Source organism: Molothrus aeneus, chromosome 16 (genome assembly GCF_037042795.1).
Source record: "Molothrus aeneus isolate 106 chromosome 16, BPBGC_Maene_1.0, whole genome shotgun sequence".
In the NCBI taxonomy this organism is placed as follows: domain Eukaryota; kingdom Metazoa; phylum Chordata; class Aves; order Passeriformes; family Icteridae; genus Molothrus; species Molothrus aeneus.
Genome location: NC_089661.1, coordinates 15,820,227 through 15,846,817, shown reverse-complemented (window position 1 = coordinate 15,846,817; position 26,591 = coordinate 15,820,227). Strand labels below are relative to the sequence as shown.

The 26,591-nt window shown below is 60.6% G+C and overlaps 1 protein-coding gene across 1 annotated transcript; it reads right to left on the bottom strand.

Annotated features, from left to right (window-relative positions):
- Positions 1-1,352: 1,352 nt before the first annotated feature.
- CACNG3 (calcium voltage-gated channel auxiliary subunit gamma 3) lies at positions 1,353-26,468 on the bottom strand. Its single transcript, XM_066561102.1, has 4 exons — positions 26,167-26,468; positions 5,706-5,789; positions 4,031-4,171; positions 1,353-2,893 (listed from the first exon to the last, which is right to left on the bottom strand). Exons 1-4 carry the CDS (start codon positions 26,375-26,377, stop codon positions 2,382-2,384), a joined length of 948 nt encoding a protein of 315 aa, XP_066417199.1. The 5' UTR covers positions 26,378-26,468; the 3' UTR covers positions 1,353-2,381.
- Between the last annotated feature and the right edge of the window lie 123 nt (positions 26,469-26,591).

Here is a 26,591-nt window from a genome sequence, read left to right as displayed (position 1 = left end):
ATCGGGGTCTGGCGGAAAGAAAACAAGCTAATGGGGCATTTGCTGATTCAATTCCTTGAATTTGAACAAACCTTTTTAATCCTCCTCTCCCGGGGATTGGAAAGGTCAGGAAATGGGCAGAATGTGCACTTTCAGGTATTGAAATTAAACTTGTTAAGAAATCCATATTGATTTGCACTTCTCTGAGAAATATTGAAGCCTCCAGATTTAGCCTGGGTATTGATTTTCTCTTCCAGGGGAAAGACATCGGCACAAAGGGAAGATATCACACGTGGCAGTAAACACCTTCAATCACTGCCCGCTCTGCCTGCATCAACACAAACAGCCGGCCCGGCACCGTGGCTCCGGCGCTGCGCCGCAGCCTTTCTGCGCCCCCAGGCTGCTCGGGCTGAAAAGGGATTTGGGCTATGCCCTTAAGGCCCTGGTTTAGCTTTTGGTCAGCCAAGATCAAAAGCAGTTGGTCGGGAAGTTGGAGATGGTCACTGTAGATCCCTTCCAACTTCGCTATTCCACTCCATTCTACTCCGTGTTTAGCGCTGCCAGCCCTTTCACTGCTTTGCTTTTAAATATTGCCCTAAGATGGGGGTGCAACTCTCCTTTGACTGTTTTTAACACATGCAATCAGCAACTACAGCAATTAAGAGGCTTAATTAGCATCTGAATCAGCCTTTGCAACAGTAGCAAATAAGGGTGAAGGAGCTGAAATTCTCCCTGTGAGGGTGGAGAGGCCCTGGCACAGGTGCCCAGAGAAGCTGTGGCTGCCCCTGGATCGCTGGAAGTGTCCCAGGCCAGGCTGGGATGGTGGAAGCTGCCCCTGCCCATGGGATGGTTTAAGCGTTAAGGTCGAGTCCATCCCAAAGCATTCTGCGGTTCTGTGAAGGAAGTGCAGCCCTGGCTGAGGCTGCTTGTGGGACTCCCAGGAGGATTTGACTCCAGCAGAGCTCCTGTGCTGGGTTTCCCAGCGCCTGTCCGTTATTCCCAGGAAGGATTGGGATGTGCAGACCCAGGCCGAGGCTGTTCAGGCTCACGCACCGCACACCAGATGCTCCCCTTCTGCGAGAGGAGTGAATGAGAGCCCCGCCGGCCCCAGGGCAGCCCCGGGGACCCTGTGGGAATCTGCCACCTCTGTCAGAAGGTTAAATAAGATTTCAATTAGGCGACACATCACCGCGGACCGACTGCTCCCGCACTGCCTCCGCTCAGACGAGCTCTGCTCCAGCGGGAGAGTCCAGAGCCGAGCCTCCGTCTGCTCACGCGCTCCCTGCAGCCCAGCCTGGCCGCCCTCCTCGCTGCCGGCCACGCTGCGCCGCTCTCGGTGCCGCTGCAGGGGCACTGTGACCTACTCAGCCAAGGAACTTGCCAAACTGGACAATTTTATTGTTTTTCTCATGGATCTCCCAGCCATTAGGGAATCACACCCCATCCGAGCGCGGCTGCAGCCGCTCCCGCAGCACCACGGTCGCGCGTTGCCCCTCGGCTGTGCCCAGACAGTCATCTCTGACTGCGTGTGTACCAACTGCAGGGAAGTAATTCGTTTTCTTGCAACATTAGAGGTGAATTAAACGCTGGATACTTGCTACCAGTCACTGGAGTAATTCTGCTCCTGAGTCCTTTCATGGGAGGGAAGGGAAGGAAGGGAGAGAAGGGAAGGAAGGGAGAGAAGGAAAGGAAGGAAAGGAAGGAAAGGAAGGGAGGGAAGGGAGGGAAGGGAGGGAAGGGAGGGAAGGGAGGGAAGGGAGGGAAGGAAAGGAAGGAAAGGAAGGAAAGGAAGGAAAGGAAGGAAAGGAAATAAGCCCTTTCGAGACCACAGAAAATTGCAAAAGGATGTTTCTTCCAACCCGACATGACAAAATTGAATTCCAAGCTATTTAATGCATGCACGAAACGCCAAAGAGGAACCCAGCCCGAGCACTCCATCCAGCACGACAGGGAAAGGGGTTCGGAACACAAGCATCGCTCCGGCACTAGCTCAGTGCTTCCAGCTCCGGCATTCCAGGCGATTCCACCGAAAGGTAACTACCGGGTAAGGGTTCTCACGGACAGGGCTATCGCCAGCATTTCCATGGACACACAGCTATGGGAACACTGCAGTTATGATCACACGAACGATGGAGACCTCGGGAAGCCGCTGTCCCGGGGGCTGGAGCCCGCTCAGTCCGCGGGGCGCCGGGGTCCCAGCGCGGCCCCGTCCCCGCCCCTCGGGGTCCCGCTCCCGCCGCGGGCGCCGCGGCCCGGCCCGGCCAGAGGCATTTCGAGAGTGAAGAACCAGCCCCACGGGCAGGGGCACGGGGAGCCTCCGGGTTTGTCCTTAAAAACGGGGTTTCACAGGTTACACCGTCACGAGGGTGATGCCATGCAGCCTGCCCACGGCCCAGCCCGCCTCAGACCGGCGTGGTTCGTCTGTTGGCCGGGTTGTTGTGCAAAGACTCCTTGAACTCTTTGGGGATGGAGTTATGGACCTGTAAAAAACCGTGGTCCCGCTCCGAGTTGAGCAGCGTCCCCATGGTAACCTTGGAGGGATCCCTGGAGAGGGTGAACATGGAGATGTCGGTGGAGGGGATGGTGCTGAACCCTTTGCTGATGGGCGACATGTCCCGGGAGCGGGGCTCGGTGGAGCGGGAGCTGGACCGCCGGCGGAAGCGGTACCTGTAGGGGGGCAGGCGGGTGAAGGCCGACCTCTTGAGCAGCTCCGAGTGGGACCTGGCGCGGATCTGGCGGTGCTTCTCGATGTACATGTGCACGGCGATCACCCCCACCATCTCGGCGATGATGAAGGACAGCGCCCCGAAGTAGAAGGACCAGCCGTAGGAGTAGCTCTTCTTGGAGTCGCTCTGCCCCGGGTCCCCCGCGTTGGCAGAGATGTACACTATGATCCCGATGATGTTGCTGAGACCTGCAGCGGGGACAAGCGGGGCAGGCGCTCACCTGAGTGGCAGGAGTGGATGGGGGGGGACGTGTCCCCGTGGGGCATCACCCCCTCTGCCGGCACACTTGGACCAAACCCCCTTGCAGACCTCTGCTGGTCTCCCAGGACACCTTTATGCTCCCTTACACATCCCCTTACTCCTGTATATTCCCAGACAACAGAAGGGAAGGAGGAATAGCCACTGTTTTCTCTAGAAAAGGGACATCTCAGGAGCTGGCTGTGCTCTGCTTTGCAGAGCAGGGAATGCAGGAGCCTGGCTGGTGTCATGCAGCAGCAGAGCCAGCCTGAGGGGTACATGGGGATCCCCCCAGCATGAAGTCAGGTCACAATGGCCCGGGAGCACAGGGAAGCTGGAATGGCTCTGTCTCTTTCCGTTTCTGGTGGAGTCCTGAGGCTTTGTCTGGGGCAGGGGCAGCCTGTGCCCCACCGGCAGCCAGCAGGGCTGTGCTGCAGCCTGGGGAGAGGCTGGTGCATTCCCAGATTTACTTAATGAATCAATTATGTTCTCTCTGCTGTTTTCTCATCTGCATCAGCAGCTCCTGCCAGCCAAGGAGGAAGAGTCATTTGTCTTTTTGTGGGGAGAAGAAAAACACAAAATAGAGTGGTTCCTTGAGACAAAGACACAGTCACGCGATAATCAGGGGAAGCGGTGGGGAACAGCACAGAAAAATGAGTAATCCAGCAGGAGCAGCCTCTCCAGAGAGTGGTTTCCATGTGGCAGCCCCTCCGCCTGGTGGTGCTGCTGGCACAGTGCCCACTGACTGCCCAGGATGGAGGGCAGCGCCCCCAGTCCCTGTCCCGCGGTCTGGTGACCCCAGGGGGATGGCTGCCCTTGGGGAGCCCCTCTGGGCTGTGCCCCCGCATGGGCTCTGCTCAAGGCGGGGCAGGGGGGCACCTGAAGCCCTGTCTGGCACAGAGACCATGGCCAGAGACCCCTGAGAGCCTTTCTCTTCTGTGGGGATTTCCCCCCAGGGCTGGAGTAGCTCTCAAACCCCAGAATCTCACTGTGCTGACAGCCTGGGAGGACCCACCCCCCGCCCATGTGTCCCCCCCTGTGTCCTCCCCGTGTCCCCCAGGCTGGAGGGGCCCCTGGGCAGCTCCTACCTGCAGAGACGAAGAAGATGCCAGCGCTGAGGATGACGTTGTGTTTGCTCTTGTAGAACTCGCTGGCGGCCACGCACAGGCCCCCGAAGAACAGCAGCCCCACGCTGAGGATGGGGAAGATGCTGGATGCTCTCACTGCACCTGTGGGACAGGGACAGGGGCAGCATCAGCCCCCAGCACCCCCTGCACCTGCCCCAGGGAAGGGTCTGTGCAAGGGCACCCCTTGTGCTGCCAGCATGGATGGGGAGACACAGCCCTGGTCCCCAGCAGGCAGCCTCTGCTTGTCATGGACCTCTGCAATGGTTTGGCTTGGAAAGGATCCTCACACCATCCAGTCCCACCTCCTGCCATTGCAGGGACACCTTCCACCAGCCCTGCTTGATCCAAGACCCGTCCAGCCTGGCCTTGGACCCTGCCAGGGATGCAGGGGCAGCCGCAGCTGCTCTGGGCACCTGTGCCAGGGCCTGCCCACCCTGCCAGGGGAGGATTCCTTCTGCATAGCTCACCTGGACTTCCCCTCTTTCAGCAGAGAGCATGGGCAGTCCCAAGGCTGGGTGAGGGTGGCCCAGCAGCCAAGGGACACCGTCCCCTCAGAGTGAGCAGCTACCAGGCACTGTGACACAAATGACACCCTGACATGCAGAGCCACACGCGTGTGCCAGACTGCTGAGGGCTCACCCCAAGCTCTGCATTTCCAAACAGAACAGAGGCAGCAGGGGGGTGCAGCAGCCCTGGGCACTCCCTGAGCTGCTGGGGCTGGAAGGAGTCCTGGGAGAAGGGCCCTGTGCCCATGGCCTGGTGCTCAGCCCCCTGGCTGACCCAGCTGCTGCTCATCCAGTTGTTGCTCTGGACTCCCAAATTTCCACATCTTTGCTTACCCAGTGGAGAGGAGAGTGAGTTTAATGAAATGGCTTTGCAGTTTTAGTAGATTAGTGCTGAAGTTCTCCCACCCCCTCTCACATTTAAAGTAAAAAGTCTATTTTAAAGCCCCCAGGAGTGGAATTTTAATGGAGCTTCTCTGTATTTCTCTGCTTTAATAATGGCCCTGTTGGAGGGATGAGAGCCCAAGCCAAGGCACAGTGTATTTTTGGTGCAGCAGGTAGTGATCTGCTGCATTCATTACTCTCTACTGTCATTCTGGAAGCTGATCCATGTAGGAAAGTGGATTGGGCTGGGCTTTAAGGTCCCTTCCAACCTGGGCCATTCTGGGATGCTGTGGGAAGGTCTGTGCTTCTGCCCTGGAGCTTGGCTGGCCCCTGGGACAGGAGGAGCCACTTTTCCCAGGGAATGTGCCAGTTCAGTTCCCTCTGTGTCCCTGTGCTTGGCTGCCAGTGCAGAGCCCCCGGACCCGCTCCTCGTGCTGTCCCAGCAAGCCCAGCCTGGCTGGAGGCTCGGGGGGCAGGGACACCAGCAGGGACAGGGAGAGGGGTCCCTGTGGTGCTGCACCTCGGACTGCAGGCTCCCAGTCCCCGTGGGGACACCAGGACACTCAGGACACTGCAGGGACCGGCCGTGGGGACAGCGAGTGCCAGCCCAGCGTGCCACGAGCAGGTGGCACTGCCAGGCTCGGGGAGCCTGGGGGCTGTGACCCCTCAGCCGCTGCTGGGTGACACCAGGGCACAGGGAGGGGGTGCCCTGCGGTGCCCAGGGGACGCGTGCACAGGGGGGCACTCACGGAGCAGGTACTCGGCCGTGTCTTGCTCGTAGTCTGCATCCTCAGGGAAGTGGTCGATTTTCTTGCACACTCCTCGGAAGGTTCCTGGGGGGACACAAGGCAGGAAATGCTCAGATCCTGCTGGCCAGGATGGGCAGCAGCCCAGGGGCCTTCACGTTCTAAATGGACCCTGAGGCCCAGTGTGGGACTGCCCTGGAGCAGCAAGGGGCAGCGAGGGGTGGCAGGAACTGCAGCATCTCCTCAGAGGATGGGCAGCCCCCCCAGCATCCTGGCTCTGGACACGTGCTCATGCTCAGGTCACGCTGGCTCTGTCCCCTCTGCCATGGCACCAGGGACCAGGGCGCCAGGCAGCACGAGCCAACCCTCAGGGGGCCCTGCACGCTCCCAGGCTGTGCTCAGGGGAGCCGAGCAGCACGACAGGCATCAGTCAGAGGCTGGAGATGAAGCTCTGGAGGAGGCAGGCTGTGATCAGAGGGAGACACAGCAAAGGAGGGAGAATCGTCTGCTCCCGTTGCTTTGGGAACTGTGGGAGAAGGGGATGCACTGGGCACGGTGAGGACACCAGCTCCACAGCACAGCCCCCAGCCTCCTCCTCCTCCTGGCAGCTCTGGGTTCCACCCACCTTGCCCAGTACCCAGAGCCAGCGGGCTCTGCCCCGCGCTCCCCAGAGCTGCCCCACGGGTCCCTCTGCTCTGCAGCCACCAGGCAGCGCCAGAGCGGGGCTGCAGCGAGGGGTGCATGCATGGAGCAGGCACGGGCAGAGCAGCGCGCCCGGCGGCCCGGGGCAGCCCCGGCCCCACAGCATCCACTCTGACATTTATTTTGTCTCCTTTACTCCCTCTGTTCACCAACTGATGCTCGTCGTCATGGCAATGCCGAGCCACCTGACACGCAACTCCAGCCTCCAAGCACACAGCACAACAAGGCTGCAATCCCAAAAAGCCTCCTCTGGCCTCCAAGGTGCTCCCCAGGGAGGGAATCCTGCCCCTGGGAGCTGCGGCTGCCCAGCCTCACCCAACTGCAGCTCAAACTCTCCGTGTGATGGTCCCGCCTCAATCCAGGGAATCCCCTCCAGCTGGGAAACCTCCCAGGGCTTTTTGTGTCTACCAGCAATAGGATCGTGGGGTGCCTGCAGGCTGTCCCTGTCCCTGTCCGGCGGCCCAGGCTCCGCAGCGAGCCTGCCCTGGGGTGGCTGACACGGGCTTTCCTTTGGCAGCGATGAACTCGCACGGCACGGTCAGCGGCCGCAGTTTGTGCGGGCACCCTTCCCTTCCCTTCCCTTCCCTTCCCTTCCCTTCCCTTCCCCTTCCCTTCCCTTCCCTTCCCCTTCCCCGGCCCCGGCCCCATGCGCTCCCCCGGGCAGGGTCTGTGCCCTCTCCCCCAGCCCCGGGCAGGGTCTGTGCCCTCTCCCCCAGCCCCTGGCAGGGTCTGTGCCCCCTGGGCAGGGTCTGTGCTCTCTCCCCCAGCCCCGGGTAGGGTCTGTGCCCCCTGGGCAGGGTCTGTGCCCTCTCCCCCGGCCCCGGGCAGGGTCTGTGCTCTCTCCCCCAGCCCCGGGCAGGGTCTGTGCCCTCTCCCGGCCCCGGGCAGGGTCTGTGCCCTCTCCCGGCCCTTGGCAGGGTCTGTGCCCTCTCCCCCAGCCCCGGGCAGGGTCTGTGCTCTCTCCCCCAGCCCCGGGCAGGGTCTGTGCCCCCTGGGCAGGGTCTGTGCCCTCTCCCGGCCCCGGGCAGGGTCTGTGCTCTCTCCCGGCCCCGGGCAGGGTCTGTGCCCCCTGGGCAGGGTCTGTGCCCTCTCCCCCAGCCCCGGGCAGGGTCTGTGCCCTCTCCCGGCCCCGGGCAGGGTCTGTGCCCTCTCCCGGCCCCGGGCAGGGTCTGTGCCCCCCGGGCAGGGTCTGTGCCCTCTCCCCCAGCCCCGGGTAGGGTCTGTGTCCCCCCCCCCCCCCCCCGCTCCGCGGTACGCGGTACCGCCGAGCTCCCGCCCCGCCCTTATCGGCACATGCAGAGGCAATTAATTGATTTGATCTCAGGTTGTTTTTCCTCTCAGAGCTCCTTTCCCCAGGGAGGGCTGGGGGGACGGGGAGGGGCTGTGGGGGAAATACGGTTGCAGTGGTGGAAATACGGTTGCAGTGGTGGAAATACAGCCAAGAATATCGATCCCAGCCCGACGAGCAGGGAGACTAAAGAGCTCCAGTTATGGTGTTAAAATCTCATTACTTTTCATCTGGTGGAACCATTTTTCCAGGGACCATTCTGGGTGCTACTGGTGTGTGCAAAGGAAGACTCAGGCTGAGGAGGATGAGCTGAGACCACTCTCAAATGAGAACAAAATTCCTCGCTCCCCTCGTAGTGGCTCAGCCAGGAGTCAAGGTCACATTCCAGCCCTCAGCTCTCTGCTCCTCCTGATAAATCCAAGTGAGTTATCTCCCAAGTTGTGGTTTCCAGTAATGGCCTTCTAAAGGCACCGTGTTACACTGAATCCATCTGAGGGAAGTGGCAGGCCATTATGGTCTAAGTTCTCTGAAAATTAATATTTTGGAGAACCAGAGGTCAGAGCTGAGCTGGGGAGTGCTGGGGTAGGAAGGAGCCTGCCGCACAATCCCAGAGATACTCAGGCTCCGCGCTCCCTGAGTAACAAGAGCAAGATACCTAAATATCTCCGAGGAATTAAAACTTCAGGGCTCATCTTTTTTTACCTCCCACCCACCTCCCAGATGCTTGGAGAGATGGAGAGAAATTCATCCATATTCCTTCCCTTCCCCAGCTCCAGGCTCTGCAAGGCATCCTGGGGCTCTTTGCACAAGGTCCCTGGTGTGACATTGCAGAGCTCTGGGGTTTTGGGTCTGTGCTAGCCACGGCCAGCAGCCAGTGGCCGCTCCATAGGGCTCAATGGGTGGCACTGAGCAGCTCCTGTGGCCCTGGGGACGGCTGTGGGGGGGCTCAGCCACCCCCCAGGACATTGCTTGCCTCCTGCATCACCAAATTTCCAACGCAGCCTGAGCTCAAAGACACACAGCAGCTTAGAAGAGCAGCAGAGAAGGTTGGTGGGGTGGCTACAGCCCCTGATCCGCAGCACCGAGCCAATTCCCTGGAACTGCTGCTGGAGCTGAGGACAAGGGCTCTTCTCCACCAGGCCAGGGAAGCCTTGGGGAGCCAGGGGCCCTGTCCCTGCCATCCCACCAGCTCTGTGACTCCTCAGACCGTTCCTGCACCTGCTGGCCCCAAGCCCAGGAGAGCGGCCGAATGAAGGCAGAACCCAGGAGCCCCCAGCCCTGCTGGTGCTGAGATGGGTGCTGGGCCCCTCAACACCTGGCAGTGGGAGGAATCCTCCTCCTCCTCCTCGGCAGGGCTGAGCTGTCCCGCAGCACATCCCATCGGCCAGCAGCCCCACAGCAGCTCCCCCGGCGGCTCCGTCTGCCTTTCACACCCTCTCCCCCTCTCTGCGGTGGTGGCTTGTGCCTGAGCAGAGGCACCTACACACACACGCCTGTTCCGAAGGACAGTTTTTCCTGGCTTTATATATTAAAAAAACCCCCACCAGTGGAAAAAACCCAAGTCAGCTGAAAGGAGAGCAGGAGCAGGAGGCAGCAGAGGTGGCTGGGCTGTGGCTGTGGCTGCCGAGCGGAGCCCGGCGTGAGCACACACCTGAGCACACCTGGGGACAGAGGGGACAGAGGGGACAGAGCCCGAGCAGCCCAGGGCTGGCGGGCTGTGGATAGCAGGAGATGCCCGGGATGGGCATCCCCACGGGGGACACGGCGGGCACAGCCTGGCACTCGCGGCTCGGGTGGGCTGGGAGCTCCTGCCAGCGCCAGCCCGCGAGGTGCCAGCGATCGGCGCGTGGCACAGGGACTTCACTCCCTCAGCGGCGTTAAACGGGAAAAAAAGGGGGAAAAAAATCTACATTTTGACAGTGACTCATCATCTCCCATTCTGGAATCTGTGGGGTTGGTGCAACCTACACAAGGCAGTTCAGAAAAGCAAAACAATTCTGAATAATAGAGGAGGAAAAAAAAGTTTGCAGCTGATGGGTAATTTCCAGCCCTTTGCTCTGAGGGTTTTCTCATTTTTCCTCATTAGAAAAGTAATCAGGTAACACTGGAGCTGCTTCCAGGGGCTCCCCCCACGCTCTCCTGAGCTTCCTTCCTCCCTGCATCCTCCCAACCTTCCTCCCTCTGTCCTTCCACATTGCTGGAGCTCATGGCAGGAGAACACCAGGCTCCTGGGGAGATGCTGGGATGGGGTAGGAAGGTGCAGGGGCCACTCTGGGTGCCCCTTCTCTGCTGTCCCCTGTGGCATGTGGCAATGGGCAGCAGCTGCCAACGCCGGGAGCACTCGGACCATGCTGGGGAGGAGAGCACTCATCAGCATGTCTAAGGAAATTATTTCATGTTTTATCTTTAACAGTGGATAAACATTGATTTTTATTTTAAAAGGTAATTGACATTCCTATGAGAGCGCAATGAGTGCTGGAGCAGCCGGAATTGGCGTAAATAAGCCGTGTGCTAGAAATTAATGAGCTTCACTGATTGAGTTTATCTGTTTAAATTAATACAATTCTGGCAATTATATATATATAAAAAAGATCTTTGGTTTGTTTGCCTGCTTGGAGACATGGGTGGTAGGAGATGGGGCAGGGCAGGAGGCCTGGCCCAGCTGAGCCCAGAGCCTGGGGCACCAGGACCTCCCCTGACCCTCCAGGACCCTGCTCTCCCTGTTTAATGAACATTTTAGATTCACTTGGCTTAACTGATGAGCCTCTGGGAAGGGTTTGCCTTCCAGCCTCCTCTCTGGCTGAAGGTAACAGGGGTGGCCAGCTCAGCTCTGGGAGATTCCTGGGTCCCATGTCCTTGTCCAGCAGGGTGTGGGGAAGGGGGTCTGTCCTGCAGGGTGGGAGCTCTGTGCCCGTTTGGCAAAGGGGGCTTGGGCTCATCCCCCTCCTCCCCTTTCCACCACTCCAAGAGCTGGCCAGAGCTGGAAGAAGCTCCCAGCCCAATCCTGGCATGAGTGCCAGGTCTTTAGGGTCTCTTCCAACCCAAACCATTCCATGATCCCATTATCCAGCTGGGTAATTAACAGACAGATCCAGACACTCTCATTTGTAGGAGTGAGTTTGACCCACGAGTTTCATGTCCAGAACACTGGGGACAAGACCTGCCCAGATGGGACCGGGGGAAAACCGAGAGTCAAGAGTGTAAAAGCTGGGATCCTCTGGTGAAACAAGCTGCCAGAATCCAGACAAAGAGAATCTGTGGCTGTGGGTGCTCGGGTGTCTGCTCCCACCCCGAGCACAGGCCAGATCATCCCGAGGCTGCTTAAGCACCTATTTATACCAGGGAGGAGAGAAGCTGCATTAAGATGGGGAGCTGGAGGTTTCACTTCACCGGTATTAAAATGTCCTCTGAATTTCTAAAAACCTATAAATGACAATTTCATAGCTGTGAAGCGTGGCATCCAGCACAGGGGAGTGCTATTTTCGACTCCGTGTTGACAGCTGAAGGGGAATGGATCACAGAATTAAAAACTAGTTGCTGCTCAAGTCCAAGCAATCATGGCTTGATTATGCTCCTTATGGGCACACAGAGGCAAGTCCAAGGCACCAGCACAGACTCCTGGTGCTTTGAGAGGTCAACTCACAGAGCAGAAAACAATTATAAGCCAAATCACTTAGGAGAATGGATTTAAGCATAAAAGCACAACTGTGTACAGAGAATGATTTAAGAGCGTTTTGCCCAAAACTCATCACCATGACGGGAGCTTGCATTGGTTTAGAAACTGCCTGGCTAATAAGCAAACAGCTATAAAAATAAAAACAGGCCCAACAAAGAGAAGAAAGGAGATATTCATAACTCTGAATATAAATCAGCAACTTGGAATTGTAGAGCGCCGATAAAGGCTGGAAGAAGCAGCGGAAAAGCACCAGAACGTCCTTCCCCAGCGCATTGGATGAGCAGCAGCGCAGAAAGGAGCAGTGCCACCGCCCGCCACCAAACAACGCAGCAGCAGCCTTAGTCACAGGCCCCAGCAATGTTAAATAACTGATCATGGCACTTCTCACACAGCACACCCGCACCCCGGGGCCAGGAGGATGCAATGCCAGCCCTGGGGAACGCTGCTCTGGGAGGGGAAGGGCTGAGAGGCTGCTCTGCCCACCCTGCAGCCCCGCTGCTGCTCCAGGGCTGGCACCTGGCACAAGCAGGGACGGGGGGCCAGGGGACAGCCCCTGGCACAGGGTGACACGGCCACTGGTCACACTGGCTTTGGTGCAGGCAACGGCAGGGGCAGTGACAGTGACACAGAGCCCGGCAGGTGATTGTGACAATGTGGGGGCCAGCAGGGACATCCTGGTGTGCATCGGCCTGGAAAAACAGATTTAGTAATGGAATCATCACAGGATTTATCCATGGAATCATCACAGGATTCCACAGTGGCCTGGGCTAGAAGGGACCCTAAAGCCCATCCAGTGCCACCCTGCCATGGCAGGGACACCTTCCACTGTCCCAGGCTGCTCCAAGCCCCAGTGTCCAGCCTGGCCTGGGGCACTGCCAGGGATCCAGGGGCAGCCACAGCTGCTCTGGGCACCTGTGCCAGGGCCGGCCCACCCTGAATATTCCCTATTTCAAGGTTAAACAGCTGCCTAAATTTGTGATCACCAACCACGATCCGTGTTTGAAGGAGGCTGTTACTAACCCCATCCCATAAGGAGAGGGCTCCGGGCAGAGCTCAGGAGGTGCCAGAGGAGCCCGGTGGGCACCGAGCCCCTCCATGCCCTCAGCACAGCACTGCAGGCCCAGGGCTGCAAAAAGCAAATCATTCTGCAAAGGAGCCCCACAGTGCAGAATATCCAGGCTAAAAATATGTAAATGGCCATGAAAAGCACTGTCAGAGTTGCAGCAAGATGAGGCAGTCGCCAAAAGGCAATTTCGAATTTCTGAGCTCGCTGCACGAGGCATTAAAAAGGTCACTATTTCTGAAATAAGGATCTTTACAAATAAACACATTTGCCGAGGCCTCGGTGAGTCATGCCAGAGCGGAGCACAGAGCATTTCCACCCTAATGCTCCTGACAGGCCGGGAGCAGGGAGATCTTTTCATGTTTACAGTTCATCAATAGTTATTACAGCTGCACAGTCAATCTTTAAAGCACATTTAGCCTGGGAGGAGGCTCGGCAGGTTGTTTTCCCTGAAAAAGTGATATTAAATTTATCACGTTCTTCCTCTTTTACAGCATAGATTTGAAGGCAAGCATTTGAAGTTCAAATACACGACTGCCACTCCAGCACCTGCCTTTTTTAAAATATATCTATACTTCAGTCACATCTTCCCGGTATAAATATTTGAAGTTTTCAGCGGACGCGTTAAAAGGGCCTCGGTCCATCACAGCCCGTTCATTCCGGGGCCTGCGGTGGGCGCTGTGCCGTGCGGGAGGGAGGCGCTGGCGCCCGCAGCCCCAGCTCCGCGCTCTCCTCCGCTCCCCCGGCCGCGGCTGCGGGTCCGGCCCGGCCCCGCCGGCTCCGAGCGCCGCCAGCCCGGCCGGATTTAGCTCCTGCCTGCCGGAGGCAGCGCCGCCTCCTCACCATCTGCGGGAGGGAAGCAGCCCCGGGGAGCGGCTCCAACGGCCCAGATGGGGAAAGCCATATTCAGGAGTAGCACCATAGTTTCACTCCTGGCTTTTTTTGGAGAACAAGGAGGAACTCTCCTGCAGACGGAGCATCAGGAGAGAACTTTGCTGGTGAACCAGTGAGCGATGCCAACCTCGTCTTCCCCATCCCAGAAAGAAAAGCTGCCCCTCTGAGCTGCCCAGAGACCCAGAGCCACTCCCAGGGCATTCCATGCTCCCCCTGCCCTGCTTGGGAACGCCTTGGCACTACTGCACTGGCAGAGGCTTCCTGCCTGGCTAGGGAGGGTGCCTCTCGTCCCTCACACAGCACTTTGGGATCTCACAGCGCCAAAATCCCCCAGCACACAGCAGCCAGCTGCTCCAGGCCCCTGGAACACTGCATGATACACTCCGGGCCCCTGCAGCACTGGCCTGCCTCAGGGACTCCTCTGTCTGAGGCTGTGATGTCCCTGTCCACGCTGCACCTCTGGCCCAGGGAGCAGGACCCCTCTCCTGGCTACAGAGCTGCTCCACTCGGGTCAGAGCTGGGCAAGCTGCTCCTGGCCCCTGAGCCACTCACACCCTCAACTTGGCCATTAAACAGCCTCACCTTCCCCAGCTTCCCAAACCTCAAAGCACAAAATCCGTTGCTAGAAAACATCTGAGCTTTTAAACAACCCCAAGTCCGCCTGGCCCTGCCATTGCAAACGCCAAACAAGCCCAGCTCCCCGAGGCTCTGCCCTTCAGGAGCCAGCGAGAGCTCTGAGGGGAGGAGGGGAAAGACGCGAAAGCCCCGAGACGGGTGGCAGCAGAGAGCTTCAGCACTCCGCCACGCTTTCCATCCTCCTCTTCTGCACTGAATCACCGAGAGCCCATCCCGCCGCTGCTGCAGCCAGGTGCTGCTCTGCCATCAAGGACACAGGGAGTTCCACCGGGCTCCTGCCACTTACCTGGGGCTGCCCCTGCGGCTTTACTGCCCTGTTTTCGGCTCTGGATCGTGCCCAGGGTCCGTGGCGTTGCCCTCAGCCCACATCCCTGCAGGGAGGGCTGTGCCTGCAGCAGCCTTTGATGGCTCCGTCCCAGGTGCAGCCCAGCAGCTCTGGTTACCACTGAGGGCACCCACCTGCTCTCGGGGTGATGCTCCAGCTGCTGGGGCTACGAGCTGGAAGGACAATGGGTGGGTGGATGGAGAGGGACTGTGGACAAGGGCAGACAATGACAGGACAAGGGGGAATGACAGAGGGGAGGCTTAGATCGGATATATGGAAGGAATCCTCCCCTGGGAGGGTGGGCAGGCCCTGGCACAGGTGCCCAGAGCAGCTGTGGCTGCCCCTGGATCCCTGGCGGTGTCCCAGGCCAGGCTGGACGGGGCTTGGAGCAGCCTGGGACAGGGGCAGGTGTCTTGAAAGTCCCTTCCAACCCAAACCATTCCACAGTGCCATGATTCCACTCTCCCCAATTTCCAGACGGGTAGGGCAGCACTGCAGAGATGCAGATCACGAGCATCTGCTCGCTTTGGGTGCTCAGCTGGAGCCGGGGATTTCACAGCCCTGGCACAGGCTCTGCGCGGGAGGTGACGCTGCTGTCACAGCCCGGCCCGCCCGCCTGCGGGGCTGAGCCCCCCCGAGCCGCTCCTGCCTGCCTGGGGCGTTCTGCTTCTCTGCTTTGCTTTGCGGGACACTTCCCCTCATCCCCAAGGGGCGATCTGCTCAAAGTGACGTCGCAGAGATTTCTAGAGAGTGTCTGAACTCCTGTGCCCAGAACAGCCCCTGCCTGAGGCCCAGAGCTGTCCCTGAGCCCCTCAGTGAGCGGCACGGACGGTGTCACACAGGGTAGCGGTGCGGGATGGGCGGCAGCTCCCGCACAGCCCATGGGACACACAGGGCAGCGGTGCGGGATGGGCGGCAGCTCCCACACAGCCCATGGGACACACGGCGCCGGTGCGGGATGGGCGGCAGCTCCCACACAGCCCATGGGACACACAGGGCAGCGGTGCGGGACGGGCGGCAGCTCCCACACAGCCCATGGGACACACAGGGCAGCGGTGCGGGACGGGCGGCAGCTCCCACACAGCCCATGGGACACACGGCGCCGGTGCGGGATGGGCGGCAGCTCCCACACAGCCCATGGCACACACAGGGCAGCGGTGCGGGATGGGCGGCAGCTCCCACACAGCCCATGGCACACACAGGGCAGCGGTGCGGGATGGGCGGCAGCTCCCACACAGCCCATGGCACACACAGGGCAGCGGTGCGGGATGGGCGGCAGCTCCCACACAGCCCATGGCACACACAGGGCAGCGGTGCGGGACGGGCGGCAGCTCCCACACAGCCCATGGGACACACAGGGCAGCGGTGCGGGACGGGCGGCAGCTCCCGGAGAGCCCATGGCGCACAGGGCCCAGTGCGGGACGGGCGGCAGCTCCCGCACAGCCGAGGGACGGCAGCTCCCGCACCCTGCAGGGGACACAGGGGCCATCCCGTCCCCGCAGTCCCCAGGCCGGGTCCCCAGGGCCCGGCCGAGCGCGGTGCCGGCAGCCGGGGCTCGGGGGAGGAGGAGGAGGAGGAGGAGGAGGAGGAGGCGCGGCTGTCTCGCACCTCGGCCGCGCTGAGCGGGGCTGGCAGCAGCCGCACGGCCCCGGCTGCGGGCAGACACCGCAGCTCCGCCGGCGGCACCGGCCCTGCGGGCACCGGCCCTGCGGGCACGGGCTGGGCTCCCGGAGCTGCTGCAGGCTCACGGGGGGCGGCAGCAGCGGGAATTAACTGGGGCAGCCCGGGGCAATAGGCAGGGTATCTTCAATGCCATCAGACGCAGCTGTTTCCAACGCGCACGCCGCCTCCCCCAGCCCCGCTGCCCCTCTCCCGCAGCCGGGGACACAAGCGGCAGCCCCGGCTCAGCTCTCACATCCCGCCGCAGCTCTGCTGCTTCCCATGCAAGGCGCGATCGCTCTGATCCTCTCACGCTGGAGAGGAGGCCAGAGACTGATGCACAAGAGAACACGTTCATCCTTGGCTGGAGCGCTGCGGGGTAGACGGGAGATTCTCCCAGCACGGAGCCAAGGAGCCCCGGGGCTCAGAGGGAGGCTCGCAGCCCCCGGAGCAGAGCGGCGGGCAGGGCGAGCAGCCCGTGCCCATCTGGAGCGGTGCCAGCCCGGCCCGGCCCGGCCCGGTGGCACAGCTGCTGCACCGCGATGGGGCTGAGCCAGGCTGCTCAGGCAAATGGAGGCCTCGGCACGGGGGCCGAGCATCCCGGCAGGAATGACTGTCCCAGCTGGCCGGACACACAGCCGGGCTGGCAGCGGTCACAGCGTGCCTCGGCAGTGACAGCGACCTTTGCCAGCCAGGCAGCGGCCCGGGGAAGGCGCGGCCCGGCAGAGCTCGGCGATGGCGCCGTGCGAGGCGCTCGGGGATGCTGAGGTGTCACACACACACAGCTGCAGGGAGCCGTGTTTAACACCCGGCTGAGCATCACCCGCCTGGCCTGCAGGGTTCCTGTTCCATGCCAGGAGGGAGCCCGGCCTCTCCAGGGGGATGGAGGTGCCGTCTCTGGCACCAGGGAAGTTCAGGACACCAGCTGCTTGATGACAGTGCCAACAGCACAAACCAAGGCTGATTTTCGTTAGTTACATCAGGCACGCCTCAAAAGGACCATTGCTTGTTGGTGGCCTTTTTGGGGTGCTCTCCCCTCCCTTTGTGACTCCAGGCACAAACTGAGATTAAAGGGAACAATTACCAAAAGACCAGTGAAATTAGAGATGTGCCCATTCGAGAGGCATGAACACAAATGTCACCCTGGAACACCACCTTTGTCACTGCTCACTCCAGTCCCACAGGATGTATGACCAGTGCCAACATCCCCATGAGCGCCCAGTGTCCCCAGAAAGGCTGGGAGGTCACACGTCCCCCCTTGTCCCTGTCCCCACCCTGGGGCTTCTGTCCACCTCAATTCTCCTCCTTCAGCACACCCCAAACACAGAAAACAGCGAACACAGAGCCCTGGGGACGGTGACAGGATGGCACCAGGGACTGACCTGCTCCCAAACCTGCCCACTGCCCTTCCTGCCAGCCTGGCATTGCCACAGGACCGTGTGATTAAAGAGCACCATTCCCAGGGACCTGGCACAGGAGCAGCTCAGCCTCCCTCTGCTGCCCAGCGGCACGAGATTTGTCTTTACATTGTGGTGTCAGGAGATGAGAAACAGGCAACATCTGAGAAAATCATCACACCCTGCTCAGCAGGCACGATCCCTCCTCCTGCCAAAGCCTGGTGTGCTCAGCACTCACCAGGGAGCGAGGGATTCCTGCCATGTTTGGGGGCTGAGTGAAGCCCAGGGGTCCTGGCACATCCAAAAGGGACCGAGAGCCTGCTGCAAGAGGAGCCTCCACTTCTCCTCTGGGCAAGTGACCACAGCATCTCGGAACCCCCGAATTGTTTGGAAGGGACCAAAAGACACAGGACAGCTCCAAGCCCGCAGCATCCCCTGGCCTGGACTGCTCATCCCGAAGCCACTTCCATACCTGTTGCAGGAGAGGGCTGGGAAATGGCAGCAGTGCGCAATGAGAACACTCTGCCGCAGCCCCGGGGTGTTCCCAGGCTGCGTTAGAGCTCCCGGGGCGGGATGCAGCCCCTGGCCCTCCCCGCACAGCCGCTCCCGCCGCGGGGCTGTCAGCACACCCGAGGGACGGCCACCCGCTGTCACCCTGGCGCTGTCGTTCCTTATCACCGCCGCGTCTTCTTAATCAGAGCCCTTATCTGGAGCTGCTGCGCTCCCCCAGCGAGCCGCGGCTCCTCACAGCCCCCGTGGGACTGAGCAGAGCAGTGGGTGAGCAGCTCCCGGCTCCTCACCCCGAGGAAAGCTTCCCAAAACCTCGGGAGCGGAGCCCATCACCAAAGCAAAGCCAGCCGGGAGCCCTCCGGAGAGACCCCCACCTCTCCACACCGAGCACTGACCCGAAACGCATCCAGCAGCTTCGGGGGAGATCCTTCCCAGGGCCACTCCAAAGGCTGAAGCGGCTCGGAGGCGCTGGAGCCCAGCGGGAAAGCTGGCACCCTCCTGGGAAGGGAAGGGAAGGGAGCGGGCAGGACCCTCCCCGCGCCCTCCCCATCTCCCCGCGGGCAGCAGGACACGGGTGGTGCCTTTCCCTTGAGCTGCCCCCGCCCCTCACCGCCGGCGCTGCTGTCAGTGGCAGCGGATGCCTGGCAGCTGCGTCCTCACCTGGCAGCAGGTGGGGTAGGGGGAGCCCCCTGCCAAGTGGGGCCCTCGGGCAGCAACCCCCCGCACCTACGGATTAGTGCATTTCTATAAATCGAAGGCCGTTCTGGATTTTCCTGAAAAAGGAGGTTACTGTAGTTATGAAGTGCACACTGGGTTCATTAAAAATCCATGGTGAAACCCATGTGAACAGGAAGCAGGAGAGGCAAGGAGCACTGAGCAAGATTAATGCTCAGCTGCCTCACCTCAGTCCATCCCAGAGAGCAGAGCATGGCAGCTCTGCACACCTGTCCATGTCACAGGGCAGAGCATGGCAGCTCTGCACACCCGGCCTGTCCATGTCACAGAGCAGAGCATGGCAGCTCTGCACACCTGTCCATGTCACAGGGCAGAGCATGGCAGCTCTGCACACCTGTCCATGTCACAGGGCAGAGCATGGCAGCTCTGCACACCTGTCCATGTCACAGAGCAGAGCATGGCAGCTCTGCACACCTGGCCTGTCCCCTGAGCAGTGCCCGGGGCTGTGCCAGGGGCCCAGGATGCCATCACCCTGCAGGCCGGCGGGGGGACTTCCCCGGAGCCGCGGGAGTCGAGCACTGCTGAATCCACCTGGCTTCACTGTCCAAAAGGCAAAACTCATGCTGAGAGAAGGGATTCACCAAAGGCCACGCAGCTCCTGGCAGCAGAGGCGGGCATCGCTCCCTGGCTGCTCCAGCAAACGTCGTGGCTGGCACCTCCTGGCCAGTGCCCACCTCGCTGGGAGCCCGGGGATCCAGCACCCATCCCTGGGGCACCCTCCCCACGGCACGGCACGGCACCGCTGCCCGCAGCCCCCAGCGCCGGGCTCGCAGCTCCTCGGCAGCCAGCCCTAATTATTTACAGCCGGCGTGGAGCCAGTGACCTTGCATGGGAAAAAAACCTCTTGAGCCTCATTCAAATTCAGCCTTCCACCTCTATTACACGGGAACAGCTCCGGAGATGACAGGCTCTGCACCACGCCTATGCAGCAGTAAAATGCCTGTTTCTGAGCTGTTCACAGCGTTTTACTCATCACGTGCTGCTCGCAGGCAGTGAGGGAGCCGGCTCTTTAACCCGCCCCACAAGTCAGGATTTCTGCCCGGAAAACACCGCAGCCTCCCACGAGGGTGAATTTTGCACCCTCTGCTCGAAGCAGAGCTGGTGGCAGCTGGCTGAGGCACGGCTCCTCCCCGGACACTCTCCAAGCAGCCCTGGAGCCACGGTGCCAGCTGGCAGAGACCCTCTGTGCCCAGAAGAAGGATTCTTATGACTCGTGGCATCTGGCCGTGCGCCACAAGAACATGGGGCTGGAGCAGCCTGAGGGTCCGGCCAGCCTCATTTCCATCTCCATTAGAGGACAGTAATTCACTTTTATCCCATACATCCTCCACCAGGGCGAGGCTCAGGGATTCCCTAAGCCCAGGGCTGTGCCTGGGTGCTCTTTGTGACCCCTCGCAGAGCCCCGTGCCCAGGGCACGTGCTTGGTGCTGTGTGACAGCAGTGCCAGGGCTGGGCTGTCCCTGCTCCAGCCGGTCCTGATGAAAATTCTGCAGCCTGGAAATCCCACCAGGTGGTCTCAGGTAACTGTCCCTCTCCACCTCCATCCCTCACCTCTCCTTAGGTGCCTCCATCACATCTTGTATTTCCATCACACAGGAAAACTCAACACATCCCAGCCCCCAGGAAAAAACGAGCAAAATGAGCAAACAGCCCTTCCCAGCACCCCCAAACCTGCCTGGCTGCACAGAGCAGCCCTGGCCCTTCCATCCCCTCCAGCCCTCTCTGACAGTCCCCACCTGTGCTCACCTGCCCCACAGCTGCCATCCCTGAGCAGAGCCGTGGCTGGGGACACTGTGGGGAGCAATGCCAGGGGTGCTGGGCAGCGTGGTCAGTGTGATCAGCATGGTCAACGTGGTCAGCGTGGTCAGTGTGATCAGCATGGTCAACGTGGTCAGCATGGTCAGTGTGGTCAGCGTGATCAGTGTGGTCAGCGTGGTCAGTGTGATCAGCGTGGTCAGTGTGGTCAGTGTGGTCAGTGTGATCAGTGTGGTCAGTGTGGTCAGTGTGATCAGTGTGGTCAGCATGGTCAGTGTGGTCAGCATGGTCAGTGTGGTCAGTGTGGTCAGTGTGATCAGTGTGGTCAGTGTGGTCAGTGTGATCAGTGTGGTCAGCATGGTCAGTGTGGTCAGCATGGTCAGTGTGGTCAGTGTGGTCAGTGTGGTCAGTGTGGTCAGTGTGGTCAGTGTGGTCAGCGTGGTCAGTGTGGTCAGTGTGGTCAGTGTGGTCAGCGTGGTCAGTGTGATCAGCGTGGTCAGCGTGGTCAGTGTGGTCAGCATGGTCAGCGTGGTCAGTGTGGTCAGCATGGTCAGCATGGTCAGCGTGGTCAGTGTGGTCAGTGTGGTCAGCATGGTCAGCATGGTCAGTGTGGTCAGCATGGTCAGCATGGTCAGCGTGGTCAGTGTGGTCAGTGTGGTCAGCATGGTCAGCGTGGTCAGTGTGGTCAGCATGGTCAGCATGGTCAGTGTGGTCAGCGTGGTCAGTGTGGTCAGTGTGGTCAGTGTGGTCAGCGTGGTCAGTGTGGTCAGCGTGGTCAGCATGGTCAGCATGGTCAGTGTGGTCAGCGTGGTCAGTGTGGTCAGCGTGGCCTGGCAGTCCCTCATCACCACCAGCAGCACTGGCACCGAGCTGCACCGGGCATGCTGAGAAGTGGCACATTGGGGTGGAGATGAGAATCTATCCCAGACACTGACCAGACAGAGGAACAGGATGAGCAGCTCCTTAAATACCTGCCCATAATGAGTAGTGAGAAAAAGTGCTCCATCATGGGTGATTGCAATCTCAGGGACATTTGCTTGGCGCTTTTAAAAATTAAAGATAATAACTTTCTAACAGAAACAATCTTGCTGTCACCTTGGGGAAATTCTCTGCTTGGCCTCACTCAGAGGGCTGAGAGGAGCTGGAGGCGGGGGAAGAGCTGGTGCCCAGCCAGGGCAGGGCTTCCAGCCCAGTTTAATGCCTTCACTGTGACCCAGCTCAGCTCACTGGGGCCAAAACCAGCCAGGACAGAACCAACAGGGAAAATGGAAACTGAGGAGCAAGGGTAGGAGCTTTCCTGCACCTCACACCCCTGCTGAAAGGGGGAATTGAATTAAAAAATTAAAAACTGGGGACTTTGATATGGGAAGTAGCGGGCCACACACAAGTGGCTGATGGGAGGAGCTGATGGGATCAGTTAAAACAAATCTGCAGCTGAAAGGTCAAGGCAAAACAAGGAGGAGTTCTGTCATTGTGTTGGAAGGAGCTTTCCTGACGTGTAAACCACGACTGGATCATGACAGTGTAACTGTCAGTCATGGAGCAGAAGTGACACATGCTTATTTATTCATCAGATACTTCTGTTCTCTGCTTGGAGACAAACAGGCTCCCGGGTTCTGGCAGGAGCTGGGGGATGCTGAGCAGCGACTGCAAAGTGTAAACATGGAATGGGGAGGACCAGAGAACTCCCTCCCAGGAGCATTCAGAGAAGGCTTCTGAAGATCTAAGATGGATTTTAATAAACCTTGGCATTCTGTTGAATTTCTAGAAGAAGGGAGAAGCTGGTTGAATGCCAGGAGGGATGCGATGGGCAGTGGCAGGAGCTGTGTCCCCAGCACTGCCCATGGCTTTGCAGAGGAGGAGGCAAATGTCAAACAGCCTCATGGAAAACAGATTTATCAAACTTCATACATTTTTCCTGATATAGTTATAAATTCAGTTGATAAAGGAAGTCAGTAACATAATACATTTAAGAGTTCCACAGGGTATTTGATTTAGCTCTCCTGAAAAAGTTAAAGACCTGCATTATGCAGAATCAACAGTGCTTTATTACCTGGGCTGGGAGCTCCCAGAGACAGTCCCTCCATCCAAGGGATGTTCCTGCACAGGATTGCCTGTTACAAGGACAGAGCTGAGCTATGGAAACATCTTCATTGAGAGCATTGAATAAAACATGAAGTAATTGGGAGTAAACCAGGGAAATGGCAGAGAAGAGAGTGATGGGAATATTGACGGATGAGGGAGGTGGGCCAGGCAGGTTTGGGCAGCTCAGTGCCTTGGGCTCATTCAGCCATGGCCATGTCTATACAGCCAGCTCCAAGGACTGGGAGTGAGGAACCAGGAGAGCCAGTGCCAGTCTGGGGCTGGAGATGCTGCCCGGTCCCACCGGATGGGCTGGGGGTCCCACCCCTCTGGGGACTCCCCGTGAGGGGCTCAGTGACCTCAGCGTGCAGGCAGAACATGGACAGACAGCCCACGTGGCCACGGGAGACCCGGGCACCAGAGATTATTTCTTGTGTTCAGGGGGAGTTGGAGGAGCCCCTGGGCTCTCCAGTGGAACCCCTGGCCCAGGGACACGGCTGATGACCCTGGGGTGCAGCCTCCAGGAGCATCATCCACCCAGCACTGAGCTGCAGGTCAGGTGCAGGAGGGACTGGGCAGGGTCCTGAGGGCTGTGGGGTCAGCTGGTGGTGCCTGCAGTGTTGTGTGTAAATCCAGACAGGATCGTCCCAAAAGACCAGCCCTGAAAGCTCCCCAGGCTCTGCAGGGAGGAACTGCTGGCTGCCAAAGGCTGTGCTGGAGCTGCTCTGGGGGAAACTGAGGGGCCAGGGTGGGCCCAAGGGGGACAGCCCAGCTGAAGGACAGCTCTGGGACATGAGATGTCTGTGTCCCCTGCAGAACACCCCACAAACCACCCCAGAGGAATGCAGGATGCTGAGCATCCTCTGTGAGGGAGGCAGGCAGAGCAACGCTTGGCCTCCCCCAGAAATGACAGAGCACTTTATTCTGATGAGGGAAATGAAGGAGGAAAGGAAAAGTACCACATCGCCTTAAAATATGGTATTTTGAGCAGCCTTGGCCAAATCCTCCTGCTCCTTCTGCCTGTTTCAGATCCGCATGATGCCATGGAGCCAGTCCCAACCTACACCACGCAGCAGGGAGGACACGGAGCCTCCCTGCATTTAATGATGCTGCATTTAATGATGCTGAATTTAATTAAGTTTGATGAAAACCAAAGTTCTGTTACTTTCTTGAAAACACCACTAGCCCGAGCAGCTATTTCTCAACTTCAGCTCTCTGCCCAAAGCGCCGTGTGCTCCCTCCCTTCTGAACCGACACAGCGGGCACACAGGACAACAAGTGACACTGGGACAGCCACGGGGGACACACACCGACCGGCCCGGTCACACCTGAGCTGGACACACCAGGGGACACCTGCCGAGCGTTCACCCGTCGTAAAAGCAAAATCCAGGATCCAAAGGCTGCCATTCCAAGCAGACCGTCACGGGCCAGCGGGCTGGGAACACCTGCCTGGCTCCAGCGATTGAGTCAAGCGCTAATTTGTGTTTCCCAGTGTGGGTGGCTCTCCATGGGTCTGCGGCGGCTCCATTCAGGATTTATCCGCTCTCGCCGAAGGGCTTGTGACGCTCACGTGGTGGGGGCTCCCACGCAGGCGCTGCGCCGGGGCCGCCGGGGATGCTCGGAGCGGCCGCTCCCGTCGGGCCGAGCCGCGGCGGCTCCTGCGCGGTTCCTGCCCCGGCCGGCGGCGGCAAGTTCGGGGCTGAGGCGGCTCCCGAGGGGCAGGGAGCTCTGCTCGGTTCTAAAAGCATTTGTGCACCGCGGGAGAAGCGGCCCCTGCGACAGAGCCGCGCCGGGCACGGGGATGGAGCCGCTGTCCCTGCTCCGAGCCCGACACAGCGAGCGCACAGAAAGCAGCGGGCAGCGAGGCCCTGCAGCGGGAATGGCACCGCACGGAACGGCTCCGGGGCTCTGCCCCCGGCGCTCCCCCGGCTGCGGGGCCGCTCAGCCCCCGCCCCAGCACGCTCCTTCCCCCGCAGCGGCTCCTGAGCCCTGCGCAGCTCGCTCGGGGAAGTTTTCCCGTGCCAGCCCCGTGCTGGTTAACGGCCTGCGAGGCGCCTTCCCCTGCAGGATTCAGGGAGGTGACAGGCAGCCCCAGCACGTCCCCCAGCACCATCCCAGCCCCAGCACGTCCCCCAGCACAGGCCGGGACCCCCCTGTCCCTGGCACCGCAGCCCCGCTGCCGCCCGTGCCCCGCACGGCTCCGCTCCCACTCCCGCTCCTCTCCCGCTCCCGCAGCTCTCAGAGCACCGGCGCGGGGCAGGATGTGGAACAGGGAGTGCTGAGCCCACGGCGAGCCCCTGCCCTGCTGCTCCCAGCCCCGTGCCCAGGCTCAGGGTGCAGGGCTGGGATCCAGCTCTGAGCTCTGCCGTGGCACTGCCAAGCCCTTTCCCGAGTGAGCTGTGCCCAGGGCAGTGGGGCCTCTCTGGCTCCTTCCAAAGCAGTGATTGATCACAGTGAGGGAAACATAAAACATTGGCTGGAAAAAAAAATACATGTAGCAAACCAAAGAATTTTGGATATTACTCATGCCTCCAGTGATCCCATCTTTCACATCCCTGGCTCCTGCCTCCTTGGCTCCCTCAGCCCAAGAGGGGAGACAGATTATCTCAAATTATTTATTATGGAATTAGAGCATGATCCAAACCCTCCTTGAATCAATAAGAAAGCTCTGACTGACTTCACCGGGTTTAGGACCGAGCACCAGGAACAGACAGGATATTTCTGCATCCGTGACTCACCGAGAACTTTCCAACGTGGAGGAGCAGCTCAGCGCCTGCCCCCGGCGCTGGAGGGGTCGCTCCGGGCCCGGGGCGCTCTGACACCCTCAGGGCAGCGGGGCAGGTTCTCCTGAGCACACAGGACACTCGCTGCTGCACTCACTGTCAAAGTCAGGGCCCAGGGTGATGCCACCGGCCATTTACCACGTACCATCGCTGCGCAGGTACCAGCACCTGGCTCTGTTAGAGCTCATCTTTAACCGCAGCCTGTGGGTGCTCAGAGACACCTCGAGCAGCAGCTCTGGGGCAAAACTGCCCCAAACTGTGGCCTGTGCTGCAGGAGGGGGGCAGCTGCTGGGGCCTGGCCAGGCAGGCGCTGCTGCGGGAGGGGAGCAGCGGGGCGAAGTGGCGAGGCCGGGCGGGCAGAGCTCGGCCGTGGGGCAGCCGTGCTGGGGCAGCCCCGCCGTGGGACTGCCCGGCCGCGGGGACGAGCGGCGCTGGGGCAGCAGCAGCAGCAGCAGCAGCAGCAGCCCAGCCTGCCCGGCGGTGCTGCTCACAGGGAAAGGGCTGGCGCTGGAGCCGGGGCTCGGTGATGGAAGCGCCGGGCGCGGTGCGGTCCCCCCGTGACAGGGACGGCCGAGCCTCGGAGAGGGGCAGCAGCCGCGGGCCTCTCGCTCCCGCATTCCTGATCAGGAGAGGGACCTGTGGCCCCTCAGCCCGGAGCTCGCCGGGAGGACACAGCGCGTCTGCCGCCGCCGGTGCCCGGCACGGGGGGAGCCGCAGACCCGCGTCCCCGGCCCCCGCGCCCCGCCAGGAGCGGCCCCCTGAGCTTCCACCTCGGTGCCAGTGCCCGGGGAGGAGTGCGGAAGGCGGCAGCGGGGAGCGGCGGGGAGCGGCGGGGCCGCCGGGCCGGGGGACGCTCGGAGGGCCGGGGGATGCGCCGCTCGCCGGGGGCCCGGATCAGGGGAGGGGGGTCCCGCGGTGCAACCCTTCCCCCGAAGTTTTGGGGCCGCGGGGGTCGGTACCTTCCAGGCAGCACGTCCTCCAGAGCCCCGAGTGGGTCATCACCTCCTCGTTCTTGCGGCTCGTGTCGTTGTCGCTCATGGACTTAGTCCTGCACACGCCGCGCGAGTAGAGCCAGTAGTCGGTGCCCACGGCGATGGTCATCAGGCTGAAGGCTGCGAAGGCTCCCACCGTGGTGACGAGCATCTGGACGCCTCTGTCACACATCCTCATGCTGCTTCATCCTCCGGCGGCGGCTCGCAGGGGAAGGGCCGGCGCCGCCGCCCGCCGCCCGCCGCCTCATGCCCCCGCGGGCGGCGGAGAGCCGGGCCCCCGCGGCGGCGCGGAGCGGGGCGGCCCGGCCCCGGGGAGCCCGGCACGCATGGCCCGAGCGCAGCCCGCGGAGCGCAGCGCAGCAGCCCAGCCCGGCGGAGCGGCTCCGCCGTGC

What these genes read in the sequence shown, in the direction of transcription:
- CACNG3 (XM_066561102.1), bottom strand. Translation starts at nt 26,377, where the DNA reads ATGAGGATGTGTGACAGAGGCGTCCAGATGCTCGTCACCACGGTGGGA. An exon ending in CACGGCCGAGTACCTGCTCC is followed by an intron (nt 4,172 to 5,705) that starts GTGAGTGCCCCC and finishes CCTGTCCCACAG; the next exon opens with GTGCAGTGAGAGCATCCAGC. An exon ending in CATCTTCTTCGTCTCTGCAG is followed by an intron (nt 2,894 to 4,030) that starts GTAGGAGCTGCC and finishes TCCCCGCTGCAG; the next exon opens with GTCTCAGCAACATCATCGGG.